Genomic DNA, 22,522 nt, shown 5'->3' with positions numbered 1-22,522 from the left:
TCTCCTGCCAGTCCCTATTGAAATTTCATACCATCAAACGACTGTTTTATACATCAAATCGCAGAGAAGGACAACATTTTTTTTCTAATAAAAATTCCCTTTCACTCAGAAATGCATCAAAATACAGAAGTAAAAACAATCGCAACTTCAGGTTCACAGGGACTTTAAAGGGAAAGTAAACCAGTAAATGAAAATTCTGTCATCATTTACTCTCCCTCTTGTCATTTCAAACCAGTTTGAATTTCTTTCTTTTGCAGTACACAAAAGAAGACATTTTGAAGAATGGTTGTTCCCGAACCAATGAGATTTAAAGTTAGCAATATGTCCACATATACATATTTAGTGCTCTTAAAGATTTGTTTAAATTTCAATACACACCAGTACAACCAACAAAACATTTATAACTGAACATAAACAGGAATTGCTTCTCGACCAGTATTGTTTACGTATTACAAAAACATTAGTGTTCCATTTGGGACCGTAGTATCAATCGAACATTCACCGCCCACACTATGTACACATCCATCTAGTGCACAGCATACAGTTCATCATTTGAAACGCAGCTCTCATTTCATTCATTTACAAGTCTCCTGGATGATTGCCATGTCCCTCCGATGCTTAATGGTTTCCTCCATAAACAGTCGGGTGCATGCTCCGAGTTCTGACGCCGGCCCGAGTCACCATCTTCTTTGTCCTGTGATTGACATGTGGCCCGGTGTGATGCGGCGTGCCAGGCGTGTAGGTAATGAAGCGGGGAAACACTCCTGAAGGGAGCGCTTGTTACTCCCTGACAGTTAAAGAACCACTCGTTCTGCCAAGGTGTCCAAATAACAGAGCTGATGTATATTTATGAAGCTTGTTAGAGGTGGAGTGAGAGAGAAAATGGTGGAGCGAGAGAGCGGTTGGAAGGCAGGCGTAATGTTTCTCTGGGGTTGGCCAGGACTTTATAGTGCATCTTTTATGTTTATGGTTGAGCAAATAGACCCGCTGCTCTTTTCAACCTCATTTGTGAATCACAATTTTATTCACTTGCACAGCATCCATCAACAATGGTTTGTAATACAAAGTCAATATTTGATAAATATTGTTTTGTTGTGTATAATCATTTTAATAGCTATTCTTTTTCCTTGATGTAATCACAGTTCTGTTTGTGGGGAAAATAAAAATAATATCATAAGGTCATGCCCCTAACTGAAAACTCTGTCTTCATTTACTCATCCTAATGTCGTTTGTATGACTTTCTTTCTTTATTCTGCAAAACACAAAAGATATTTTGAAGAAAGCTGGTAACCGAACAGCAATTAACAACCAAGGTTTTTCCTGGCTCAAAATGAGGCGGAGGTGGTGCCATCCTGATCTTGTACACACACACACACACATGTAGGCCTACTGTACCTTTTAAGTGGATTAACCCATGTGACTTTGAGTTTGACATAAAAGTGACAAATATTAAGTTGTATAAAACATTACTTTTATTCAACCAAATAGATATGTTTTTTTATCAAATAAAGCTTTTTTTAACATTTTTAACTAACTATTAACCCTACAATAGCCAACTGAATCAAAATGTGAATCTAGTTCACTTTGAATGATTCAATGATCCCTTTTATACGCTAGTGACTGTAAAGTTCAATATTTCAAATGAATCTGTTCAAATGAGTCATTCTCGTGCGAACTGAACACAATGTGCGTTCATTCTGGCGAACTCGCTGTGTACAGTATACGCTGATTCAACTATCCAACTGCACAGCTAAAGACAATACAATGATGCTGGTCATGTTAGTTTAAGAAAATTAAGAAATGAATCGTACTTGAACCGTTGAACTCAGCCTGGCTCTTGTTCTGCAACTCTTTTAAGTGCATCAGTGTGCTGATAACGAAACGGGACCTCCTTTGTGGCGTAATGTCGCAACTGCAGTTACAAGTGACGGTCTATTAAATGCGCGCAGCATGTCTTGGGAAGACTCCCTACATAATTTTGCAGAGAGCCTGAGACGGCACGACATTTGACGGAGGCGGCCGCCTCTAATTTCTCTATGTAGGAAAAACCCTGACAACATACTTTCAAATATCTTCTTTTGTGTTCTGCAGGATAAAGAGAGTCATACAGGTTTGAAATGACAAGACGGCGAGGAAATGATGAAAGAATTTTCATTTTCGGGTGAACTGTCTCTTATGGTCTGTTTACTTATGTTCTGTTTTGTTGCATGTTCAAAATCTCAGTTCGGTCCTATTCATTGCCTTAACCTACAGGCTTGCGAGCTTAACATCTCTCAACATTCAGTACCCAGCTGTCCAATCTGTCTCCCCAGCGCATGAGTCAGGAGTGTGGCCTGGCATAAACACCTCCATGTGTCTCCATGTGAGAAGTTTCGCGAGATCGTGCCAACCTCATGAGGGCATCCCAGGACGCAAGCTTTGTTTGCCTCAGTGCACTAAAGCCCTCACTGGACGACGTCGTGGTGTTAGTTAGATCTCCCTCGCTCGCTGCAGTTGCTGTTTTCTTGCCAATGCTTTGGGAAATATTTACAGCAGCTGTGAGATGAGGAGCTAATTCTTTAACACCTTGCCACGCTCGCAAGAGTCTCTCAGCTTCATACAGGGCTCACATTGTCCTCTGTTTGTGACTCCTTTTTAGTAAAACAGAAGTTTGCTTTCTCCAATCAGATATAAAACAGCTTTGCTAATAGTTTGACTTATTGTAAGTTCCTTGTCTGTTTGTCAGATGAAGCTGTTTGTTTTCTGTAGTGTAAGTTATGGCCTGAGATATGCCAGCTGGCACGTTGTTACCCTGAGCGACTCAAGCTAGCAAGCGGAGGCTGGTGTTTTGTAGCGTTGTATTCATGCGCTGACTGCAAAATATATTTTTTTATGTTAGGTTGCTGTACGCATGCTGTTGACGATAATTGGATTAGTTAAAGTGTCGTCTTTGCAAATAAATAACCAAATATTGCCAATAGAAATCTTATCCATGGCTACTATACTTATACACTCCTACAAAGCGACGAGACTCCATGAAAGCTAATTTTAACGCTAACAAAGAGACGCGGGGCGGCAGCAACCGATACATTTCAATTTAAAGAGATGCCACAAAGGAAATCAATTAAAAGAGAGGAAGATAGAAAGATGGAAGGAAAAGTGGCGATGTTGTGTACAATATCTCTCAGGCTTGGCTCAGATGTGAGAAGGATGTGTCAATGGCTTTTGTGTTTAGCGCACTCGCCAAGTGAGCAGCCTTTAAACATGTTGTATATCCTGACTAGACACTGTGCCCATTGCTTTCACCCTCAATTTTCTCAGAAAAGTTGTGGTTATGGAGGGGCGCTATTGCAAGAGCTTGACAAGAATTATGAGTATCTAGAGATTTTTGTTTTCTTGTGTACTTCCGATCTTGCTAACACAGTCATTGATGGGGTTGTACTTCCTTCATTTCATTCATTTTAAAGAGGAACTATGGTATTTTAACTGTTAGAAACGATAACCAGTGCTGTGGATTTGAGGTTGTTATGCATTGAGTATTTTTCATATTTATGTGGTTTTAGACTGAAAGGTCCAGTTCTCTTTGTCATGACTCTGTAAGAGTGAGATGTCGAGTTCTGACTGCCTTTGTCATTATTTCCCAGCGTCAGTGGAAACCTGCTTTACTGTCCTCTCACGTCCTTACGCTAACACACACACACGCGCGCTGCACATAGCTCTTGGCCCTCCTCCAGTTGGCAGCCGCTAGTACTGAGGTAACAGGCTAACCTTGGTCAATTACACCAGAGTCACAAAGAGCAAATGTGAGGGAGGGTTGTGGAGATGGAGGGAAGGAGAGGTCAGGGCCACGGAGACGCACATGTAAGACACATGCTGCTTTCAGCAGGACACTGGCTGCTCAATTACTTATCCAGCGGAGATGTCATTTCAAATCGGGAGGAAATTGAATATTTATACTTTTTCCTGTTTTAATTTCTTGCTCTCTTAACATGTGTGGTCCAAAATGGTATATTGCAAGACTCTATGCCTAAGAGCTGCAGAACAAAGATAATGTAACAAAGAAAAGAGCAAGAATGTATGAAGAATTTCTCAAAAATTGATATCTACATGACGCATCCCTAAGCCAAATCTCGGCATGCAGTCTGCTGTCCTGTACAGCACAGCATGCAAACTAATATTTCATTGTAGTGTGTATTTATAACAGTGTGTGACTCATCTCCCGTCCGTCTGCTTGGATAGATGTTCGGTAATTGTATAATAAATGTTTAAATATATTTTTTGTTCCAGAAATTGTAACTTTGTCTTGTTCAAAATTTCATTTTTAACAAAGTTCCATGTCTGAATGTAAAATGTCGGATATATGCACACCTGTGGCTGCACATCAGCTGAATTCCATATTAATGCACCAAAGTTTTCGCAAAGTACAAAAACAGTCTATATTTAGCATCAATGTGGAAGAATTGTATTTGTTGTCTGGAAAGCTTTGTTTGATATACGTGTCTTATAAGCTGACTTGTGTACACTGCGTTGCAAAAATATCTGCAGAATGCCGTTCTGTCAGAGAACTCTTAAAAGGCGCAAATTAGCCTTTCAGATAAAACACACTTCAACTAGACGTCTTTGCCATATTCGTGTGCTACGAGGGAAGCCCCTTATATCGCTTTTAACCGATAGCGCTCCCCGTTGTCCACTTTAACTGAACGTTATTTGTCGTCTGGTGCACGTTATGGCTGCACTTAGCATAACATATGCCGTCCAGCATGAATGTATTGATTGTACGTTATATGGATTTTTTTGGAGTGCCAAGAGTCCGTTGGGTGCCCGAGTTGAGCCAATGTTTTCACTGAGCCTTTTTGTCCAATTGTCTGGCTGCATTTCTTGTCGTTAAGACACAGTTGTTTGAGAAGGCGACAGTTCAGTTTCTTGAAAATATTTCTCACTACCATGTCGGAATACAGTGTTGTTTAAGTGCTTTGAGGTGGATTTAGGATTTTCTTTATGTGGATATAAAATGGTTGGTTGATACATTACGTGAGTGGAGATGTGTTTAAACAGCTGACTTTTGCTGAGTGGTAATGAGCGTGCCGTGTTTATTTGTTTGGACTCCTCATCTCTCCCCTCATGTTAGCCAAACCAGGTATTTTCCATACACAGATTCTCTAAACCCACAACCGCCAGCTTAAACTCTTACATATGACTCAAACTTGTGCGCTGTGGGGGTCATGTTTGTCTGTGAGTGTGTGTTTGGGCTTCCACAAGAAAGCTAACTGGGCCATACTAAACAAGGAGTTCCTGGATATGAGGTGGTAAGGGAGAATGCATCTGACAGCGTTGGAAGTAGTGATGTTTAGAAATGCTAGTTAGTTTCTTGGAACAGTATTATTGGTTATTCAAGGTAGTCTTAAATGTGATTAAAAATGATGTCCCAACCACCATTGCAGAACATAAATGCAAACAACCCTTAGTAGTAAATGTTCTGAAAATGGGTACGTCTAATGCACATTCTTGCTAATTTCTTTCTTCATTTCAAAATAATTGGCTACTTTTGAGTGGTTGTCCATTAAGAAACAAGTCTTTTGTCCACCAAAAGTGACGGTGACCATTCAAATAAGCCCTGTCTCTAGCATCTCCGTCACGAATCGTAGCCACGTCAGTCTCTGCTTAGCCTCCATCTGTGTGTGTTTGTGTAGGGGTGGGTGGCATGGCTGTTGTGGGTTTGTACAGATCTTCCTGTGCCACCCATGAGAAGCAAGACTTCTGCATTTCCTCTTAAATCCCTCCGTGGTGATTACAGTCTTTGATTTTAGCTTTGTTCTTCTCTTTCTCCCCAACCGTTGCTGCTCTGGAGAAATATCTTCATTTATTTCTTTAAAGCTGTGGGGGGATCTGTCAGATGCATTGGAGAATTTGTCACCAAACGAAAAGATATGTGGAGAGGGCTTTTGTCATTTCTGGAAGAGCGTTAAAGTAATGGGGAGGTGGGGCTCTTGGAGTGCTTGGTTACATCGTAGTGCTGTAAACCTGTTCAGCAGTGCAGTGTTGGGACTTCACACAGAGCCGGCCGGAACTCTAAGGTTTCACAAGACTTGACTCCACAGGACGTTCTCTCCAAATGTCATTACACACACACTTTAACTCCACATGAGGAAACCGAGGTACAGAGGTTTCTGTTTAATGGAATGTTTGCAATGACCTAACTAAGAATTTACATCTGCAATGCGTAATTATATGTCTCTAGACTAAAGAATAGAATTGTGTTTGTTAAAATTATTAGTGAATGCTAAATGATAACGTACTTTTAATCCGTTGGTGTTGTGTTTTGAGATCAGCTTTGATTGAGATTTTTAGGCCCGCGGGGTGGTTAGTGTAAGTTGTGGAGGAACTGAAGAGGACATGGGATGGCGGAAAGTTGTATAAAAAACACAAAAACCTTTCATTAGAAGTATTGTGATAACTATTTCATCACTTTTATTCATTTTACGTGAGCTGTCCCTTTAAATTTTAAAAGACCAGACAAGAGCTGGGCCCTCTGGAGGTTTAATTTGGCTACAGCATACAAAACATTAAAAAATGAAAATGTATTTCTCTTAAAACGTTATCGTTGTTTCATTCTTACCTTGAAATATAACGGTTGCCTGTGAAATGACGCATGTGTGTACATGACGTTTGTGTACATTACATGAATCGTGTAAATGATATATTTTCCATTTAAAACAGCGTTTTGTAATTTGCATCAGTGGATACTACCGCTATACATTTCTATTGTTAAAAAAATGGTAAAATATTAAATGTTTAGCCTCTAACGTTGTGGGTTGCACTGCTTGCACAAGTTGCACCATAGCTGTCTTCTTTGATTTGATTGGTCACCACACCGGGTCTAGAAACAGTAACTCCTGCCTACTTACATTTGATTGGCCAATGGCCACCTTATTTTAACATTGAGGATCACGGCTTGACCATTCAGGAAAACAGTTTGCATCACCAAAACCTATAGATAGGCTTTTAGGCAATTCTATCACAAATTTTATTAAACACCACACATGGGGGGTGTGATCCTGTGTGAGAAAAGGCATGTTTGAGAAAACAGTCAATTGCGTTAGTCTCACAACCAATACATGAGGGTTGGAAGCCCTGATCCAGTAGGACCGTTCTCAGGAGAGCTCTCATGCTGTATGTGCATGTTTGTGTCCTAACGTGCGTGTGTGTGTCCTAGCATGCGTGTGTGTGGTTTCCGCCCAGTCACACATCACTGCCTCTGTCTGGAGCTCCCACACTCTTCCTCCAATCATCTGTTGTGTAAATGTGTGTCACACACTCTCATGGTTTCTTCTAACGCTTTAAGCACACTAGGCCACATATACACCGTGTGGTTTGTGCGAGCATGACCTATATCTGCTGTATCGAAAAGGAAGCTCAACAGGGCCAGTCGCATTGTCCTCGTGGTCAGATAGATTAGTCAAATCTTCTCGGTACTCGGCCTTAAATGTAAATGATGCATGGCTTGTAGACCGAGCCCAGTCTATGTGTTCACAATATCATACATTTCTTATCCTCCCGACGTGAGTGTGGAAAATCATGTCTGTTTTTTTAACACTGCTTTCCTCTGGCCAGGCTACAGGATGTTAAGTGTCTTAAAAGATCATGAGCTATTTAAATGGATCAAGTTAACGTGGTCTGGGTTCTTGGGACCTTTGGGGTGGATTTAGAGGTTCTTAAAACATGCCTGTGTGGAAAAGTCAACTGGGCTTGTTCTTCATTTGTCTGTAATTACAGTGTTTTTTGAGCTAGTGGTCTTTGGTATGATATGTGTCGTGACATTTGTCTTAAAAATAAAACTCCCTTTAGAATACGAAAATAGCATTCAGGTCAAAAACATATGAGAGAGCTCAGTCTCTGAGAAATGTGGATGTCTTTGTTTTTCAAATTCCTGTCTAAGCAGGAAATTACTTGATTTTGATCAATCAAAATTTTCGTTTTTTGGGGAACTTTCTATGACTGACATGGCTTCTGAACCACCACTGTAATCCTTCTCTCATTGTGGGTCACAACGTCTTGTTTGTCTCGCTTGCTTTTTCAAAGACTGCCGAGTTACAGATCTGTTTTGTTTATGTGTCCGCATAAAGCTGGCCAGCCTCTATCTCTTGATCTCTAGCAGAAGTGACTGTGGGGCCCCACTCAGGGTCCGTTGTTGTGCATGGAGCTTTTGTTGACAAATCCTCTCTTTATTAGGCCAGCTGTAACTCTAAAGGTAGCTGCGCTCTCCCATAAACCTGTAACTCAGCCTGACGTTTATTTATTTTCGTAAAAACCAAACATCTCTCTTAAAGACGCCCCGTGTCGGCCGTTGCCTCGCGTTGGCGGTTTGTCACTCAAGCGTGTCTGGTTTCGGCCGTTAACAGGCTGCCCGACGGCTCAGAGCCAGAACTGAGCTGATTATCAGAGCGGAGACGAAATGATGACCGTGCTTCTGTCCCTTGACACTGACTCGCTTTCGCCAACCCACAGGGCTCCTGCAAGCGCACCCGGAGAACAGGAAAATCATGTCCCGTCGGAAGCCAAGGGAATTTGAGCAGATAGGAGCGTCTGGTAACATGGGCTCATTTGCGCTGCAGTGGCTCTGGTGCTTGTTTGGATCCGCTAACTAGCCTGCTGGCTATGCTGGCTAGGGACATTGTCACAACAACAAGCCTAAAATATTAGTGGTTTTTAATTTGAGATCAGCAGGTTTAAAGGTGCGATGTAGGGTCCGTCTTTCGATTCCTATTTGTGGAAAATTGTAAAGAAGATCACAGCTAAGAGTTCTACTGTTTTTTAAGCACCTTAAGGACCCTCAATGTCTGTGTGTTTTGAGGACATTCAAGTGCAGTGAGGTAGGGGTTTTAATGAGGTGTCAAGGTTCATCACAAACTCTCTTTGAGTCTTCAGCCCCTGTGGCTTTTGCTTTGAGCATAAAGAAACATCATCATGCAGCTTTGAACTATAGATCTTAGGTTTTTTTTGGTTATGGCTTAATTGTTTGTCATCAACTTATCACCTTGGATCAGTTTAAAGTAGTCCCTATAAGCACAGATATGCATACTACTGACCCAAACCCAAATGTCAAGCAAATATCGCAGTGCGCTTGTTTCTATTTCTCCTCCGCTGGTTCTTGAGCATCTGGAGTACATGTGTGGATAGAGGAACGAGGAGTTTTAATATTTTGTCCTTTAATGCTCGCCTTGTTTTTTTCCTCTCTCTCCCTCTTTTTGTCTTTTAAGTCATTCATGTTATAACAAATTTCTGCATGTTTAAAGAGCGATCTCGGTTGGCACTTGGCCCACATTCTTTGTTGATGAGATCCAGGTCCTTGCTGCTATATTTAGCAGGGTTCACATGAACAGGCTTTCAGTCTGTTTTAAAGCAGCCCCTCATCAGATTTTATGACCCCCGGCCCTCCTTGACAACATGGGCATTGAATCTACCCAATATTAACATATGAGCTACCTTTTTCATCTTAAGGTTGACATTTGCATTGCATTAAATTGCCTATCTAGATGATTTCACTAGAATAGTCTAGTCCAACCAGTTGGCTATTGGACAACTTGCTGATCAACTTGAGATTTCAGAGATCAACTTTATTCATTGTGTGGGGTTTGAGTATGTGTGTGTGTCTTGCTTGGTTCATTCAAACACATGGTCCGCTAACGCCTCTGAACAGGCATTCTGGAGGGGATGTTTGCAGAGCGATTGCTATTAAAAGGGAAGTTTCTCAGGCTGTTCAGGAAATGCATGCTCAATGGCGGTTACAAACAAATGCTTTGTTCAGTTCATATCTGTTGCTTTTAAATACATGTTTCTTTAACCTTTTGAAAAGGTATGGTTTAGGGCTGAACGATTAATCGCAAGTCCCTTTCAAATCGCAAAAAATCGTAAAATCGCAAAGACTGTGATTATGTTTTATACAGGGCTTGTTCGTGAACCACGGCTCTGTGATGAGCAGGAAATGCTGCTCCATCTGAAAGCACTACGCATTTGAGTCTCTAATAACGTGGAAAAAAAAGCCACACCTGTCAATCATCGTTATTATAAATATCCTTTTTATTATCATGGAGGCTTGAAAAATAGTGATAGAAATATGCCAGATGCAGATAGGAAGAAGAAATCACCTGGTTATATGCGAAGTGGTTCTTCAGTGGAGCATCAGCGTTTTTGCGCGAGAGCGCCCTCTCCAAATCGCATGCGGTTTCTTAACGATTAATCGTGCAGCCCCAGTATGGTTACTTATGGTTGCCTGTTAAAATGCAGTCGCGATGTCACATGATTTGTCTCACAGGTTCTGGAGTCGTCATTGCATATGCACTTATTGAAGCTAAGCATGCCGGGAGTTCTGAGCTTCGCTTGGGTCGTCTGCCTGATGGGGTGTGTGTGAATGAGAGACACTTCTCGCTCTGTCGCACACCCTGGCACTCATTAACAAGGCTCCGAGCTCCTCTGGGATGGGGCAGGTTTTTTTGGGAAGCTGGGTTGGTGCTCATACGTGCTCCGTGGGTAAGTGGCGTCTCTTAGCAAGTGCCAGATCTCCGTCTCCCTGGCCCTGCCAACCAACACTGCCAGTCTGTGAATGAGCCTGGGAACGTCACGGCAACTGCCAGGACCTGTCTTCGTGACAGGTTTTGTTTGACAGACGTGTGCTCGTACTGGAGGCCTACTCTCATTCTGTATATATAGTGACCATAAAACAAAAAACATACTTTACACGGATACATAAACGCTGATGTTTGGCCAACACATTGTACTTGCGCAGCTATGCGCAGTACATTGTACTTGCGCATAGCTTCACTATGTCAGTGAAGACATAGTTATGTATATTATATTGCATAACCGTCATTAGATCGTCTAAAATATGACACAGTGCACCGTTAAACAACTAGATGTGTTGTTAATAACTAGTAACATAAAACATGTCAACAGTAAAAAAAAGTACATAACTAGAGATTTTTAAGGTCCTACTTTGGTTTATGGAGGGTCAAACAACAAGTTTATGTACAAAGAAGGTGTAAAAACTCAATTATTTCATTATAATAGGCAGTTATTCTTATCTTACTTCTTGACTGAGTCTCAAATGAATCGTTCCGCAATTCATTGGTCTAATCCCCTCCTTTCCGCTAGTCTGATGTGATTGGTCAGATGGTCTAGTCTGCTGTGATTGGTCTACCACGAATAAGGCTCAAGAGCTACAGTGTAAGAGTGAAGTTTTTGTGGACAGTCCTAGCAAAACGTAGGCGGGACTATATGTAGTGACGTTAATCCACGGCGGTTCGCGAATCTGACTAGGGAAGACTCGTTTTTTTCCAAGCAAATAACTTTATTCAGTCATCTTCCGATTCACAACTTGGCACACTGCTTACTTTCAAACACGGCAACATTATTGCCTTGTTTGAAATGATAATTATTACTATAACATTATTCTTAATTTATGCATATTATTAAAGCAATTTAAATATATTTTAATGGATCTCCAACCGTCATTTTTTGCACAATTAGACGTGAAACTGCTGTCGCCAACTCTTCAATAGTCGTATTTTCTCATATATGTAACATTCCTAAGACGTGTCTGTTCAGTTCAGTTTGTTGTTATTGAGTTTAGAGGAATGGTGTATTAAATCTTCTCCACATTTGAATTGTGCAATAACTGTCATGCTAACTCCAGAAAGCCTTCTGCCAGTTAATCGTCCCAAAATCGCAAACTAATGCTGAAAATGTGCATTTACGCACAGCCTCTGGGACTTGACGTAAGTTTCCTCGCTCAAACAGGACCGGTCCTCATTCTCCCTTTTCAGAGTAGCAAGCCACGCTGATCTTCTGTGACTCTGTAAACGTCGATATCCAGCTCAGCATTTTCCCGAGAAGGAATGCAATATGTAGCGCGAGTAGGAAATAAGCATGGCGGCTTGCCAAGTTTTAAGGGAAGGGGGACAGAGAGGAGGGTGGAAATGAAAAAGAAAACACAGACTCGAAGTCTAAGCGATCGCGGTCGAAGTTTAGAAAAGAGTTTTTCAGAAGGGTGAGGTGTGTGCGCACGGAGCAGTAATACTATTGAGAGAGTAGCGCTGGCTCGGCGCCAGACCGCGAGGTGATAGCAAGCGTAGGGTAATTGCTGCCTACCCAGCAGCCAGCTGGATTGTGCTCCTGGGATCCAGTGACAGCAACGCGCACTTCAGCCCAACACGCCGTCTGTGTGGAGTGTCTTTACAAACACACACGCATGAATATTATTGCGTCTCTTGGCAAAGGACCCTGCCGTGGCATATTAGAGCAATAACATGTAGTTAATTCTAGAAAGTGACACTTCGTATCGTTTGCTAATTCTGGTGTCTGAGAGAGCAGCAGTGTGGTTGAGCCGCGGCTTTGTATGCAGTCTATTTTCAGTTGAGCTCTGTCTGCATATACATGTGTGTGTGTTGCGTGTCTGCAGGTGTGTAAAAGTGTGTGTGCGCACTAACGAGGTGCTCTGGTGGTTTCACAGACCACACGCCCAATCAGCTGCTGTCAGCCTTCTGCAGTGCATCAGTGCGTGGAGCAGTCTCGAGATGTGTGTGTGTGTGTGTATGTGTTTGTTTACGTGTCTGCTGGGAGATGTGATGTTCACCTGTCAGTGTCAGCCCCCGCACAGCAACCTACACACACACTCGTATGCCTTTTGTTTCCCTCGGCACCGCCTTCAGCTTAACCCCACAGGAATCAATGGCACCGCTCGAAACTAACACTTTTAATTGGGCCTTTTCTACAAATTCGTCCAGTTGTCGGAATTTCCTTGTGAATTGAATGATTCAGAGGAGCAAATTCAAAGTCATTGTGCTATGCACCTCATATGTGTAATGAGATAACTTTCAGTAATTCATTATACTCATCATATCACGGTTATAAGGGGAGTGAACTGTACCAGTAAGCAGCCACGGCTAATATACTGGCATTCCAGTGTTGACGACAGCCAAGCATCATTCACATTTTCTTGTGGATTTGTAAAATGTGTAGTTTCGATAGTTTAACAAATCTTTACACACAGCTCTTTAAAGGATTAACCAAGGTGGGACAACCAAGGTGGGACACTAGGTCATAACACTGCCTGTTTGTGGTTGCTTAACTGGATTCTTACACCTCCTTGCATGTTGCTTCAACCGTCTGTCTGATAAGATTTTTAGCTGACGCATTTCCCCTCAGTTTTGTACCGTTACTGTAAGTACTGTATTTCCCCCACCTTCATGACACAGGAATGTCAACAGTCTTCCTCTCAAGATGACTGCTAGAATAGAGGAAAATGCAGTCGTTGTCTATGAGAGTCGTAACATTTTATTGTTTACTACCTCAATTTATTTGAATTGTATAACTTGCATCTGTTTGGGGCTTTTTGTTTGGGCCTTTAATAGATGAAAGCAATGATGTCAAGTGACAGCAATGATGTCATTGCAATGTGTATGCGTAGAGAATTGCATTTGGTTGCTTTCTGGTATTTATTCGGACGCTGAATTTTTTTTATACAACAATAAAGGTGACTTGTCTTTATTCTTGTGTTAAGATGACAGTTCCACGATATCTAAATGGCTCTAATGGTAGCCTAAAACCTAAATTCATCTTAAAAATGACCAATTTGCCTTTAAATACTGATATTTCTTTCAGAAAATACTAGGGCTGTCAAACAATGAAGCGCGATGAATCACATACACAATAAAAGTTAAATACATAATATATGTCTGTGTACTGCGCATGTTAATTTCGTATTTCGTATTTACAGATACATGCATTTATTAATAAACGCATGAAAATATTGTCAGTATGTGTATATAAATACAAATGTATAATATTGTATATATATATATACCCAGATACAAATATATATATACAGATACAAATATATATATGTAAAAACATGTGCAGTACACGGATGTATGTAAACTATTATTCTAGATGCGATTAATCGTTTGACAGCCCTAGAAAATACTTCTAGTTATTTGTAGGATTCTTGTTATTATATGATTTGTCTTGTGAATGGTCTTCCAGTAATTTGCATAATTAATATTAAAACGGAGCCAATTTATTCAGGTCCTGTTGTCTTAATTCAGTTACCTTTTACATTTACATTAATTCATTCACATTTCGTTTTGTGCCAGGTCATCATTTCTGACATGTAGCTTTGTAACAAAGCCATTTGCAATGGATTACAGTTGCTCTTATTAATTTACATTACTCAAGGGATTAGACCATTTCTGTAGCACAAATACACTAATGTAGCATCAAATAGTTTGTGTATTTGAGTGTTCTTTGTTTATAATAGAACATCATTGATTATTGTTAAATGGTTTTATTGACACTAATATTTGTCCATTCCTTGTATGGTTACGCTGGTGTTGTGCTGATCTTCCCTCTCTTTCTCTCTTTTCGCAGGATGATAATGATGGGATGCCCTGGTCGGAGGAGCGGGTGGTGCGGAAGGTGCTTTATCTCTCGCTGAAGGAGTTTAAGAGTGCACAGAAGCGGCAGATCTGTGACGACCTCAGCAATGGAAAAAGCCCCAACGGTGAGCCACGACTTCACAGCCACATTTTCATTGGACAAAAATTCCAGGCTTTTATTAAAAAAGCAATATTCAAAATATTATAAAAACTTTAAGGTCTTTCAATCTTTTGGCTTAGGATGTAAGCAGCCAGCAGGCAAATGGCATCTGCTCAGAAGTTTGTTAAAAAGAGTTGCGTATTGCTTTGATAAATGGATGTTTTATGTAATAAATAATCCGTTTTTATATTATGATAAATCTAAATTAATTACTTAATGGGTTCTTAAAGGCTTTGAGTTTTGGTTAAAGATAAAGCTGTGATGAGTCATGATCTCTCCGTATCTGTTTAAAGAAATCTCTTTTGGAAATTTCCAGTGAGTGTATGTGTCAGAGAGTAAAAGTGTCATGTGATCCAGTTAACTTTAGAGCTTTGGAAGTTGTCTGATAGCAGCGTGTCTGACGTTACAGCTCGGCACTCTGGGACTTCACTTCACACGGGCCTCAGAAAGCCAGAGCTTTCACTAGAAAGAGCTCAGAGGCTCGGAAGGGAACAAAGAACAGACCTCATACGTATAAGTTTGAACAGCGAGATGGAGACGGGGGGGGGGGGGGGAGTTCTCTTGATGCGGGGGCTAACCCTTTTTATCTCTGAAATAAAAAAAGGATAAAAAATCGAAGCCGTACTGTATTCCCTTTTATAAGGTGCTAGCTTGTGTCAGTTGACTGTTCTTATGGACGTTAGGCACAGTATTGATGTGATCCAAACAAAGAGGTTTACTTAATATGTGCTGCTGGTGGTGTTGTCCGTGAATCATTGTGAACTGTTTTCATAGTATATAGGCTTTTAATTAAGGTGATTTCACTGAGCCCATTTTTCCTTTTCCCTCGATCCACCTGGTGTGTTCCTCTATGTGATACCCACGTTTGTGATCTTAATTATTCCTGATAATGGAAGTAATACATTTCAAACAAACATACAGCATGCTGTACAGACCTCTTAATCCTTGTGTCGGTCTTGTTTGTGTAGTCTACTCTAACAATAGTTTATAATATTCGGCAAAGTTGTAATAAATTTGTTGACGGATAAAACTTTTCGTTGTAGTCCACAGTTCTGCCCGGCGAGACTAACCACAGCAGTTTAAAGACAAACCGAACACTTCAAATATAAACATGCAGAACGAGCCTCATGCTGAGGGGTTACTGAATAAACTCGCCAAACACTCTTAACAAAATAGCTCTTAATCTTGTTTTCTTGTTGTTGTATAACCACAATAATGTAGTGGTAATCCTTCTGTATGCAGCGAGTGTTTAAAGCACCAAATATGTCATTTTTTTGGATGATCTATTGACAGAAATGCAATATAATAGGCCTAACTATATCTTCAGAGATGTATAAAGACGTTACATAGAAAAGCGTTATGTTTTGATTACCTTAGAATGACCTATTTCTATCTACATATACGTTACATGTAATTTGCCATGTTGTATCAGCCGACGTACTGCTTCCAAAGGGAGGGGCGGAGTGAGCCATTGGTTTTAATTCGCAACCTCGCCGCTAGATTTCTTGGAGTTCCTTTAATAATGCATGTTGATATGGAAGACTTGCATGTTCACATCTGATACAGCGAGTTTGGTTGTCTTTTAGTGTGGTATAGCCAGATATGTAACATAAACAAATATGGCCAAACAAAATTCAATCCAACTGATGTACGATAGCATTGAGATTATCTAAATTACCAGTTCACCCAAAAATGAAAATTCTGTACCTGTATAACCTTAATAAATGTCTTTGTTTGGTTGAACACAGTGAAAGAAATTTGGAAGAATGCTTGTAACCAAACAGTTCTTTGACCCCATTGACTACCATAGTAGAAAACGTTACAATGGTAGTCAAACGTGCCCCAGAACTGTTTGCTGTCCTGTTTGCTGTCCTAGATAAAAAAAATCCTACTATGGTAGTCAATGGGGTCCAAGAACTGTTTGGTTATAAGCATTCTTCCAAATATCTTTCTCTATGTTAGTCAGAACAAAGAAATGTATAAACATTTAGGACAGCTCGAAGGTGATTAAATGATGACAGAATTTTCATTTTTGTAAAACAACTATCCCTTTAATGATATTTTGATAAACCAGATTTATTCAATTCTAACCTTTACAGTGCATGGACATACAAACAATATGCAACAAAACAGTCTGTGGTTTTAAAGACCCTAAGATATATATATATATTTTGTCTTAAAATGTTCCAGTTTTGACCTTTACGCTTTTAGTTTTTGCATCAGAGAAAAGCAGATTGGAGTGCTGCCATACCAACTGTCAATCATCACATCTCTGTTACTGTGCTTCCTGTGGCCAACATTTCTGTCCACTTTATGTGACTTTTCACTGTTAGCCTATCACTCTGAACTTCCTGCCTAACTGTTACACTTGCCACGTTTTATTGCAACTTTTTGCAAGCTATTTCTGTTTCTCAGATTAACTGCACACCAGAACCGTTTTTGGAACCGAAACTTAAAAATTGCTCACGGTTTCAGTTCTTTTTACAGACCCGGTTCTGGATAAGAACCGGTTCTCGGTTCCCAACCCTAGCGATGACAGATCTAGATAGATGCTGGCCGGCTGTTGTGTTCCTAAAGCTCATCATTCCATCGGTTTAAGATTCGGTTGGATACTCCGACCTAGAGCCGATAAACTGATGTTCCATTGAAAATGTCGGCGTGATCAGTCTAGATGTGTGTTTGGTGTTGTAATTATGCTCCGAGCATCAGGCCCGTGACATGATGCTCCCTCACTGCAGTTTGCCATTCGTTCGACTCCGTCATTACACAACATTAACTAATGGGTCTCGCACCATAACCTCGTACGGCACTGTTCACACACATGCGCACACACATCATCCTTCTCTCTGGAAACCAGGAGGGGAATGCGATTGGCTTAGTTAAACACACATAAATATGATTAGGACAGACGGTGGATAAACCATTGTGCTCTCATCACAAGCGTGAGAGAGATACGGGATGTTTGGCTCCGCAAGACTCCGACTGTCTTTCACACAGGCACTCAAGTGAGACCAACATATGTAAAACACAACGAAGAAAGCGAGCAGCTCGCGTTAAGCTGTTTACATCTGATCCCTCTACGCCCACGACGACTCAGCTTGGCCGTCTCTCTGGAGTTTTGGCTGGAGGATGGCGACTGTTCGCGAGTCGTTCAAAATCTAGGACACGGGTGTCATTTTTTGCAAATTCTTAAACCGTCCCAATTTTCGGCATTCTCAAGTGCAGTGTTTGGTCCCACGAGAACGAAACACTTAATACTCGACTCGCACTCTTTGAAGTCCAGCCACGGTGGCCTGCGCACGTGGAAAAACACACTTTATAGCTTTTCGTGTATGCGTTGGAGAGCGACTTCATTGTAGTTACTTTGTTCTCCAGCTGTTTAGAGATTTGAGCCGGAGCTCTGGAAATGTTTGTCGATTCCGGATGCTCATTTAACAATGGTTGCTAAAAATTAAAATTATTTCAGCTGAGCCTTAAAAATTAAGATTTGTTGGATTGTGAGTACTGTAACAGTAAGAGCCAGTGCTGGACTGAGCTGTTTACTTTAGAGACTGGGACTAGCCAAATGTTCTAATCACCCTTACATCAGGCTTTATATTTTTCTCATCACGTTGTTCATACAACAACAGTTTATAGAAACTAGTTCTTTAAAAGTAATTATAACTACATTGGACCTCTTCTGGAGGCCAACCACTAAAATGTAACGGCCCAGTGTATGAAATTTAGCGCCGTCTAGTGGTGAGGTTGCAACCTACGCTCACTCCAACGCTAACCCCTCCCTTTCAAAGAACTACGGTGGCTGACACATGTTTAAGCTGTCGCCATTGTAGTAGAGTAGGCGGGGCGAGACCGTGGTTCGAGTCCGGTGAGTAATTGTGAATTAGCGCCAGCTGTGCGCACACCGGGCTCGAATCACGTAGGAGATGGGAGCATAAAAGGAACGAGCGACCGGACGGTCGAGGAGAGAGGACCGGGCCCGAACTTATGTTATGTTTGTATTTATATTATGTTTTGTTCGCCGGCGGTCGTCCGTGAGGGGCCGCCGGCTGTTATATTACTTTATTAAATGTTTAAATGTTTGCCGGTTCCCGCCTCCTTCCTTCGATTTTGTTGAGATGTGTTACAGCCATGTTTTCGCATCTTTGCCGAAGGAGACAACATACTTAACAAACACGCTCTGCAAAGCAGTTTGTCCGTTTAGGGCTTCTGTTGAAACAACATGGTGAATTCCATGCAAGGGGACCCGCGGTGTAAGGTCTTTTTACACCTCTGAAGACATAGTTATGTATATTATATATTTCATTTATGTCAATAAATACAGCTTAATCTTACACATTGCACCTTTAAGTTGTTTTTTACTGATAATCTTACCTTCAGATGATGTCATGAAATGTACTACAAAAGTTATGTGAATAACAACAATGGTGACAAACTTTGGTAAATAAAATGAATAATGACAGTTTTTGACTTTAAAGTCTTAGAAGAAGAAGCAAAGTTTAACCTACCGCAAACCTGCAGAGTTCATTTGAAGATTCGCTACGACATACTGCGGTTTATCTCGCTCACAGCTGGCTGTCCAGGCTTGTTTCCCTTCTCGCCTCCTTTTTTATTAGGGCTGTTATTAATTTAAATAGAGCTGCTTTTGATATCGACCACATCTACCACCCACTTTCTCTCTCATCGTCTAAAAGCGTTTTATAAAAGTTAATGCAAGCGTTGTTGAGCAGATACACACACAGAGCTACACAATCAAGATCAATGAATGTGAAAAGTGTCAGTTTTTTTGAAGTAATTCTTTAGAGGTTTTCTACTCTCAGCCTATTAGTAAAAAAATATTGATCCTAATGAGTGAGTTAAGTGAGTTTAGAAGTTGTTGGTTCCACCAAAGTTTGTTTCACTTCTACTTGCCTAAAGTGATTTTCATCACTTGTCCAAAAATTCCCACTTAGGCCTTAAGATATTTTCCTTTGGTTTTACTCTGCGTACTAAACTTCAGATGAACCCCCCTCCTCCCTTTCCATTTCACACAAGTGATCCATTACAGTTCTGCATGGTGCATTATTACATTGAAAGTGCACCCTAGTGATGATATTTCACGCTAAATTCGATTACTTGACGCGTCGCATCTGGAGACTGTTGCTCCTTCTCAGTTTCTGCCGTTTCTCTCTCTGTCCGACAGCTTCCTTGTCAAACGGGCAGCTGAATGGATGTGGGTCTAAAGGAGGACATAAGCAGGACGGGTCACACTCTCAGAGTACAGATGGAGGCAGTGAGTATTCTGAGGACAACCCGGCCAAAAAGAGGTGAGTGATCTCTCCTTTCCTCTTTTCCCCTCTCTTTCTCTCTCTCCCTCTCTCAGAGGTCAGTGTTAAAGATTTGGTTGGTTCCATGGTGGATAACTCAAGCTGAGAATGCTGAGGTAATACTTTTCTCATGCTGAAAAAGTGAGTATGAAACAGGACGGCATTTTTCGGAGAAAGTTGTGTCTGTCTCGTGGAGATGTCAGATGTTTTTGACTTAACTTGTTTCCTCTCGTTTCTGGCTTTATTTAGCAGAAACTTACATATGCCGATATCTGTAGTAAGAAAAATGTAGCTTTATTTAAAGGAGTCTGAAGACCTTTTTACAAGTGGTAATTCTTTCAGAAATGTTCTGTCACGGTTGTTATTTAATAAGTCACTTTAAGACGCGCAGAAACATTTTCTTATAAATTTGAAGAAAAATGAGTGCTATTAAGACAACATACAGTACACAATTAGCACTTGACGTTTCAGATTTTGTATTGTAATTGTAATAGCTCTGAAGAAAAATCATAATGGATCGAGGGTAAAAGTATCTTTTCTCCGGCCGTACCTTTAAGACCTGAAGATGGTATGAGAAAGAGGAAGTGGATCTGTAAAAATAAGATCCTCAAAAATATGTGGTGTATTGAGGCCACATGGGGCATTTTTAGGGCCTCCAATTGACCTTGAATTGAATTGAATGCAAGTGAAGCAAATAATCGTGTGTTTTGCATAATATCTATTGAAGATGGAAGACGTAAGTGGTAAGGAATAGGAATAGCTTGCCTAAAAATTGCAATCTGTTTACTTACCTTCATGGTTTTTCGACCTTGTGTGACATGCTTACATTTCATGTAAATGCTTTGAAAAGTTGCTTGTTCTTTATCATGCGATTAATCAATGGAGACTTTCAAGCTTCCAAAGGGATGTAGAAATACTACAAATGCATTATAAAGGGATTCCCTGTAATTGACAACGCAATCCAAGTCTTCTGAAGGCCATCTGTTATTTATAAAACGGGCTTAACATGACGTTTTCAGTGAAAAGTTCACACACAATTTTCATTTTTAGTATTTCAAACACAAAGGGAAAAAATCACTGTCTTTAGACTTGACTGTGCTATTCCTTTCTATTGTTAAATCAATGGTCAGATTGCTTGTATCGAATGCCTTTGAAAATGTTCCTACTATATACTTCAAACTTAGTTAGGGTCTGGGGCTGGGGCTATGTACTGAAAATGAATGTTTATTTATTTAATGATTAAGATGAACGGCACTGTGATAGAACTAGTCTTGATAAGGATCGGCATGTATACATTAAAGCTATGGTGCATTAAGCTGCAAGCTTGCAAAAAGACTCTTGAGCATCTTAAAATGCATTGCAGGATCTTTTCTGGGGAACTTTGCCATGTTAGCTGTTTCACAGACACATCCGAGAGCTCTGTGCAATGTTAAGACATCAAAGGGATGCACCCAATGTAAAGAGTAGGCTATAGAATTGAATTGATGCTTTTATAGGCAGTGGACAACTGCGGCAGCTCGCTAGGTTTTGGAAGAGTCCTGATGTATTATTGTTGAAGCCTTAATCCCTACACGTCCCAATGTTTGAGCCTATTCCTTTGCCGTAGGTTACAAATTCTTAAGTCCCCCATCATCTCTCAACAGGCTTTGACTTTGATCTGCATGTATGGTTGCACTCAATGTTCAATTCCACCGTATTCACAAAGATGGCCGGCATCGCCACTATGGAACACCTATTCATCAGGCTCAATGTTTAATGACACAACTTTCATGGCGTGCCATAAACCCCCTCACGAGCACACTTGCGTAGGCCCTCTGAAGAGGCTTTTCTTCCTCTGAATTAAGCCCACCACCGGCTTCAGGGAAACAAAACACCTCTGAGCACAGACGCCGCTTCAAAGGCTACGCTGCCCAGCGCCCACCAAGTGCCGCACAACGCGGGAATGCCTCACCGCTGCGACCAGACCCCAGCAGATGTCCGTTTCAACCCCCTCATGAAAAACTATTCAGCCAGAGTCCTTCTGTGCATTGAGTTGTGAAAGATATGATGTGCAGCACCTGCCTCTGGTCTACCTGTCATTTAATACCCTGTTATAATTGTGAATCAATTATATTTGAAACAGCTTTGCATTTAGAGATGGAATGAGACAAAAAGATGCTTAAAACTTTTGAAGGAAAATTAAGAGAAACTGAGAAGAAATGATTTAAGTAAACAGAAGCATTGCAGCCGCAAAGCATTGTGGGCAGTTTCCCCCGTTCAGGAGAGGTCTTATTGCAAAATCTGCTGAATATTCCTTTTTATTTATTTTAGCCGCCTGGCAATATTTTTTGATTATCTTTTAAATACATGATAATGCAAATTTGTAAAGTTTGCACTATTGATTAGAATAGTTTGTGTCATTTCAGGTTGTTGTTTATTAGAAAACATGTCCGTTCATTTTGGTACAGTTCACGAAAAAAGAAAATACTGTCATCATCATTTTCACACCCTCAAGTTGTAATAATCCTGTGTAAATTGATCTGCTAAACACAAAGATCGATATTTAGAAGAATGTTTGTAACCAAACAGTTCTGGGGCACTATTGACTTCCATTGTAATGAAAAATTCAATTGTGTCCCAGAACTGTTTAGTTTCCCACATTCTTCAAAATA

The 22,522-nt window shown here is 40.7% G+C and overlaps 1 protein-coding gene across 1 annotated transcript in view; it reads left to right on the top strand.

Moving 5' to 3' along the window:
• jarid2b (jumonji, AT rich interactive domain 2b) overlaps positions 1 to 22,522 on the top strand; it is a 100,105-nt gene that overhangs the window by 32,653 nt on the left and 44,930 nt on the right. The window contains exons 2-3 of the mRNA XM_056741216.1: positions 14,401 to 14,533; positions 19,748 to 19,871. Of these exons, the coding sequence (XP_056597194.1) occupies positions 14,401 to 14,533; positions 19,748 to 19,871 (257 nt within the window). The remainder of the gene's footprint in view (positions 1 to 14,400; positions 14,534 to 19,747; positions 19,872 to 22,522) is intronic.

Source organism: Triplophysa dalaica, chromosome 25, assembly GCF_015846415.1.
Source record: "Triplophysa dalaica isolate WHDGS20190420 chromosome 25, ASM1584641v1, whole genome shotgun sequence".
Taxonomy (NCBI): domain Eukaryota; kingdom Metazoa; phylum Chordata; class Actinopteri; order Cypriniformes; family Nemacheilidae; genus Triplophysa; species Triplophysa dalaica.
This window is presented reverse-complemented; position numbering and strand designations above follow the sequence as displayed.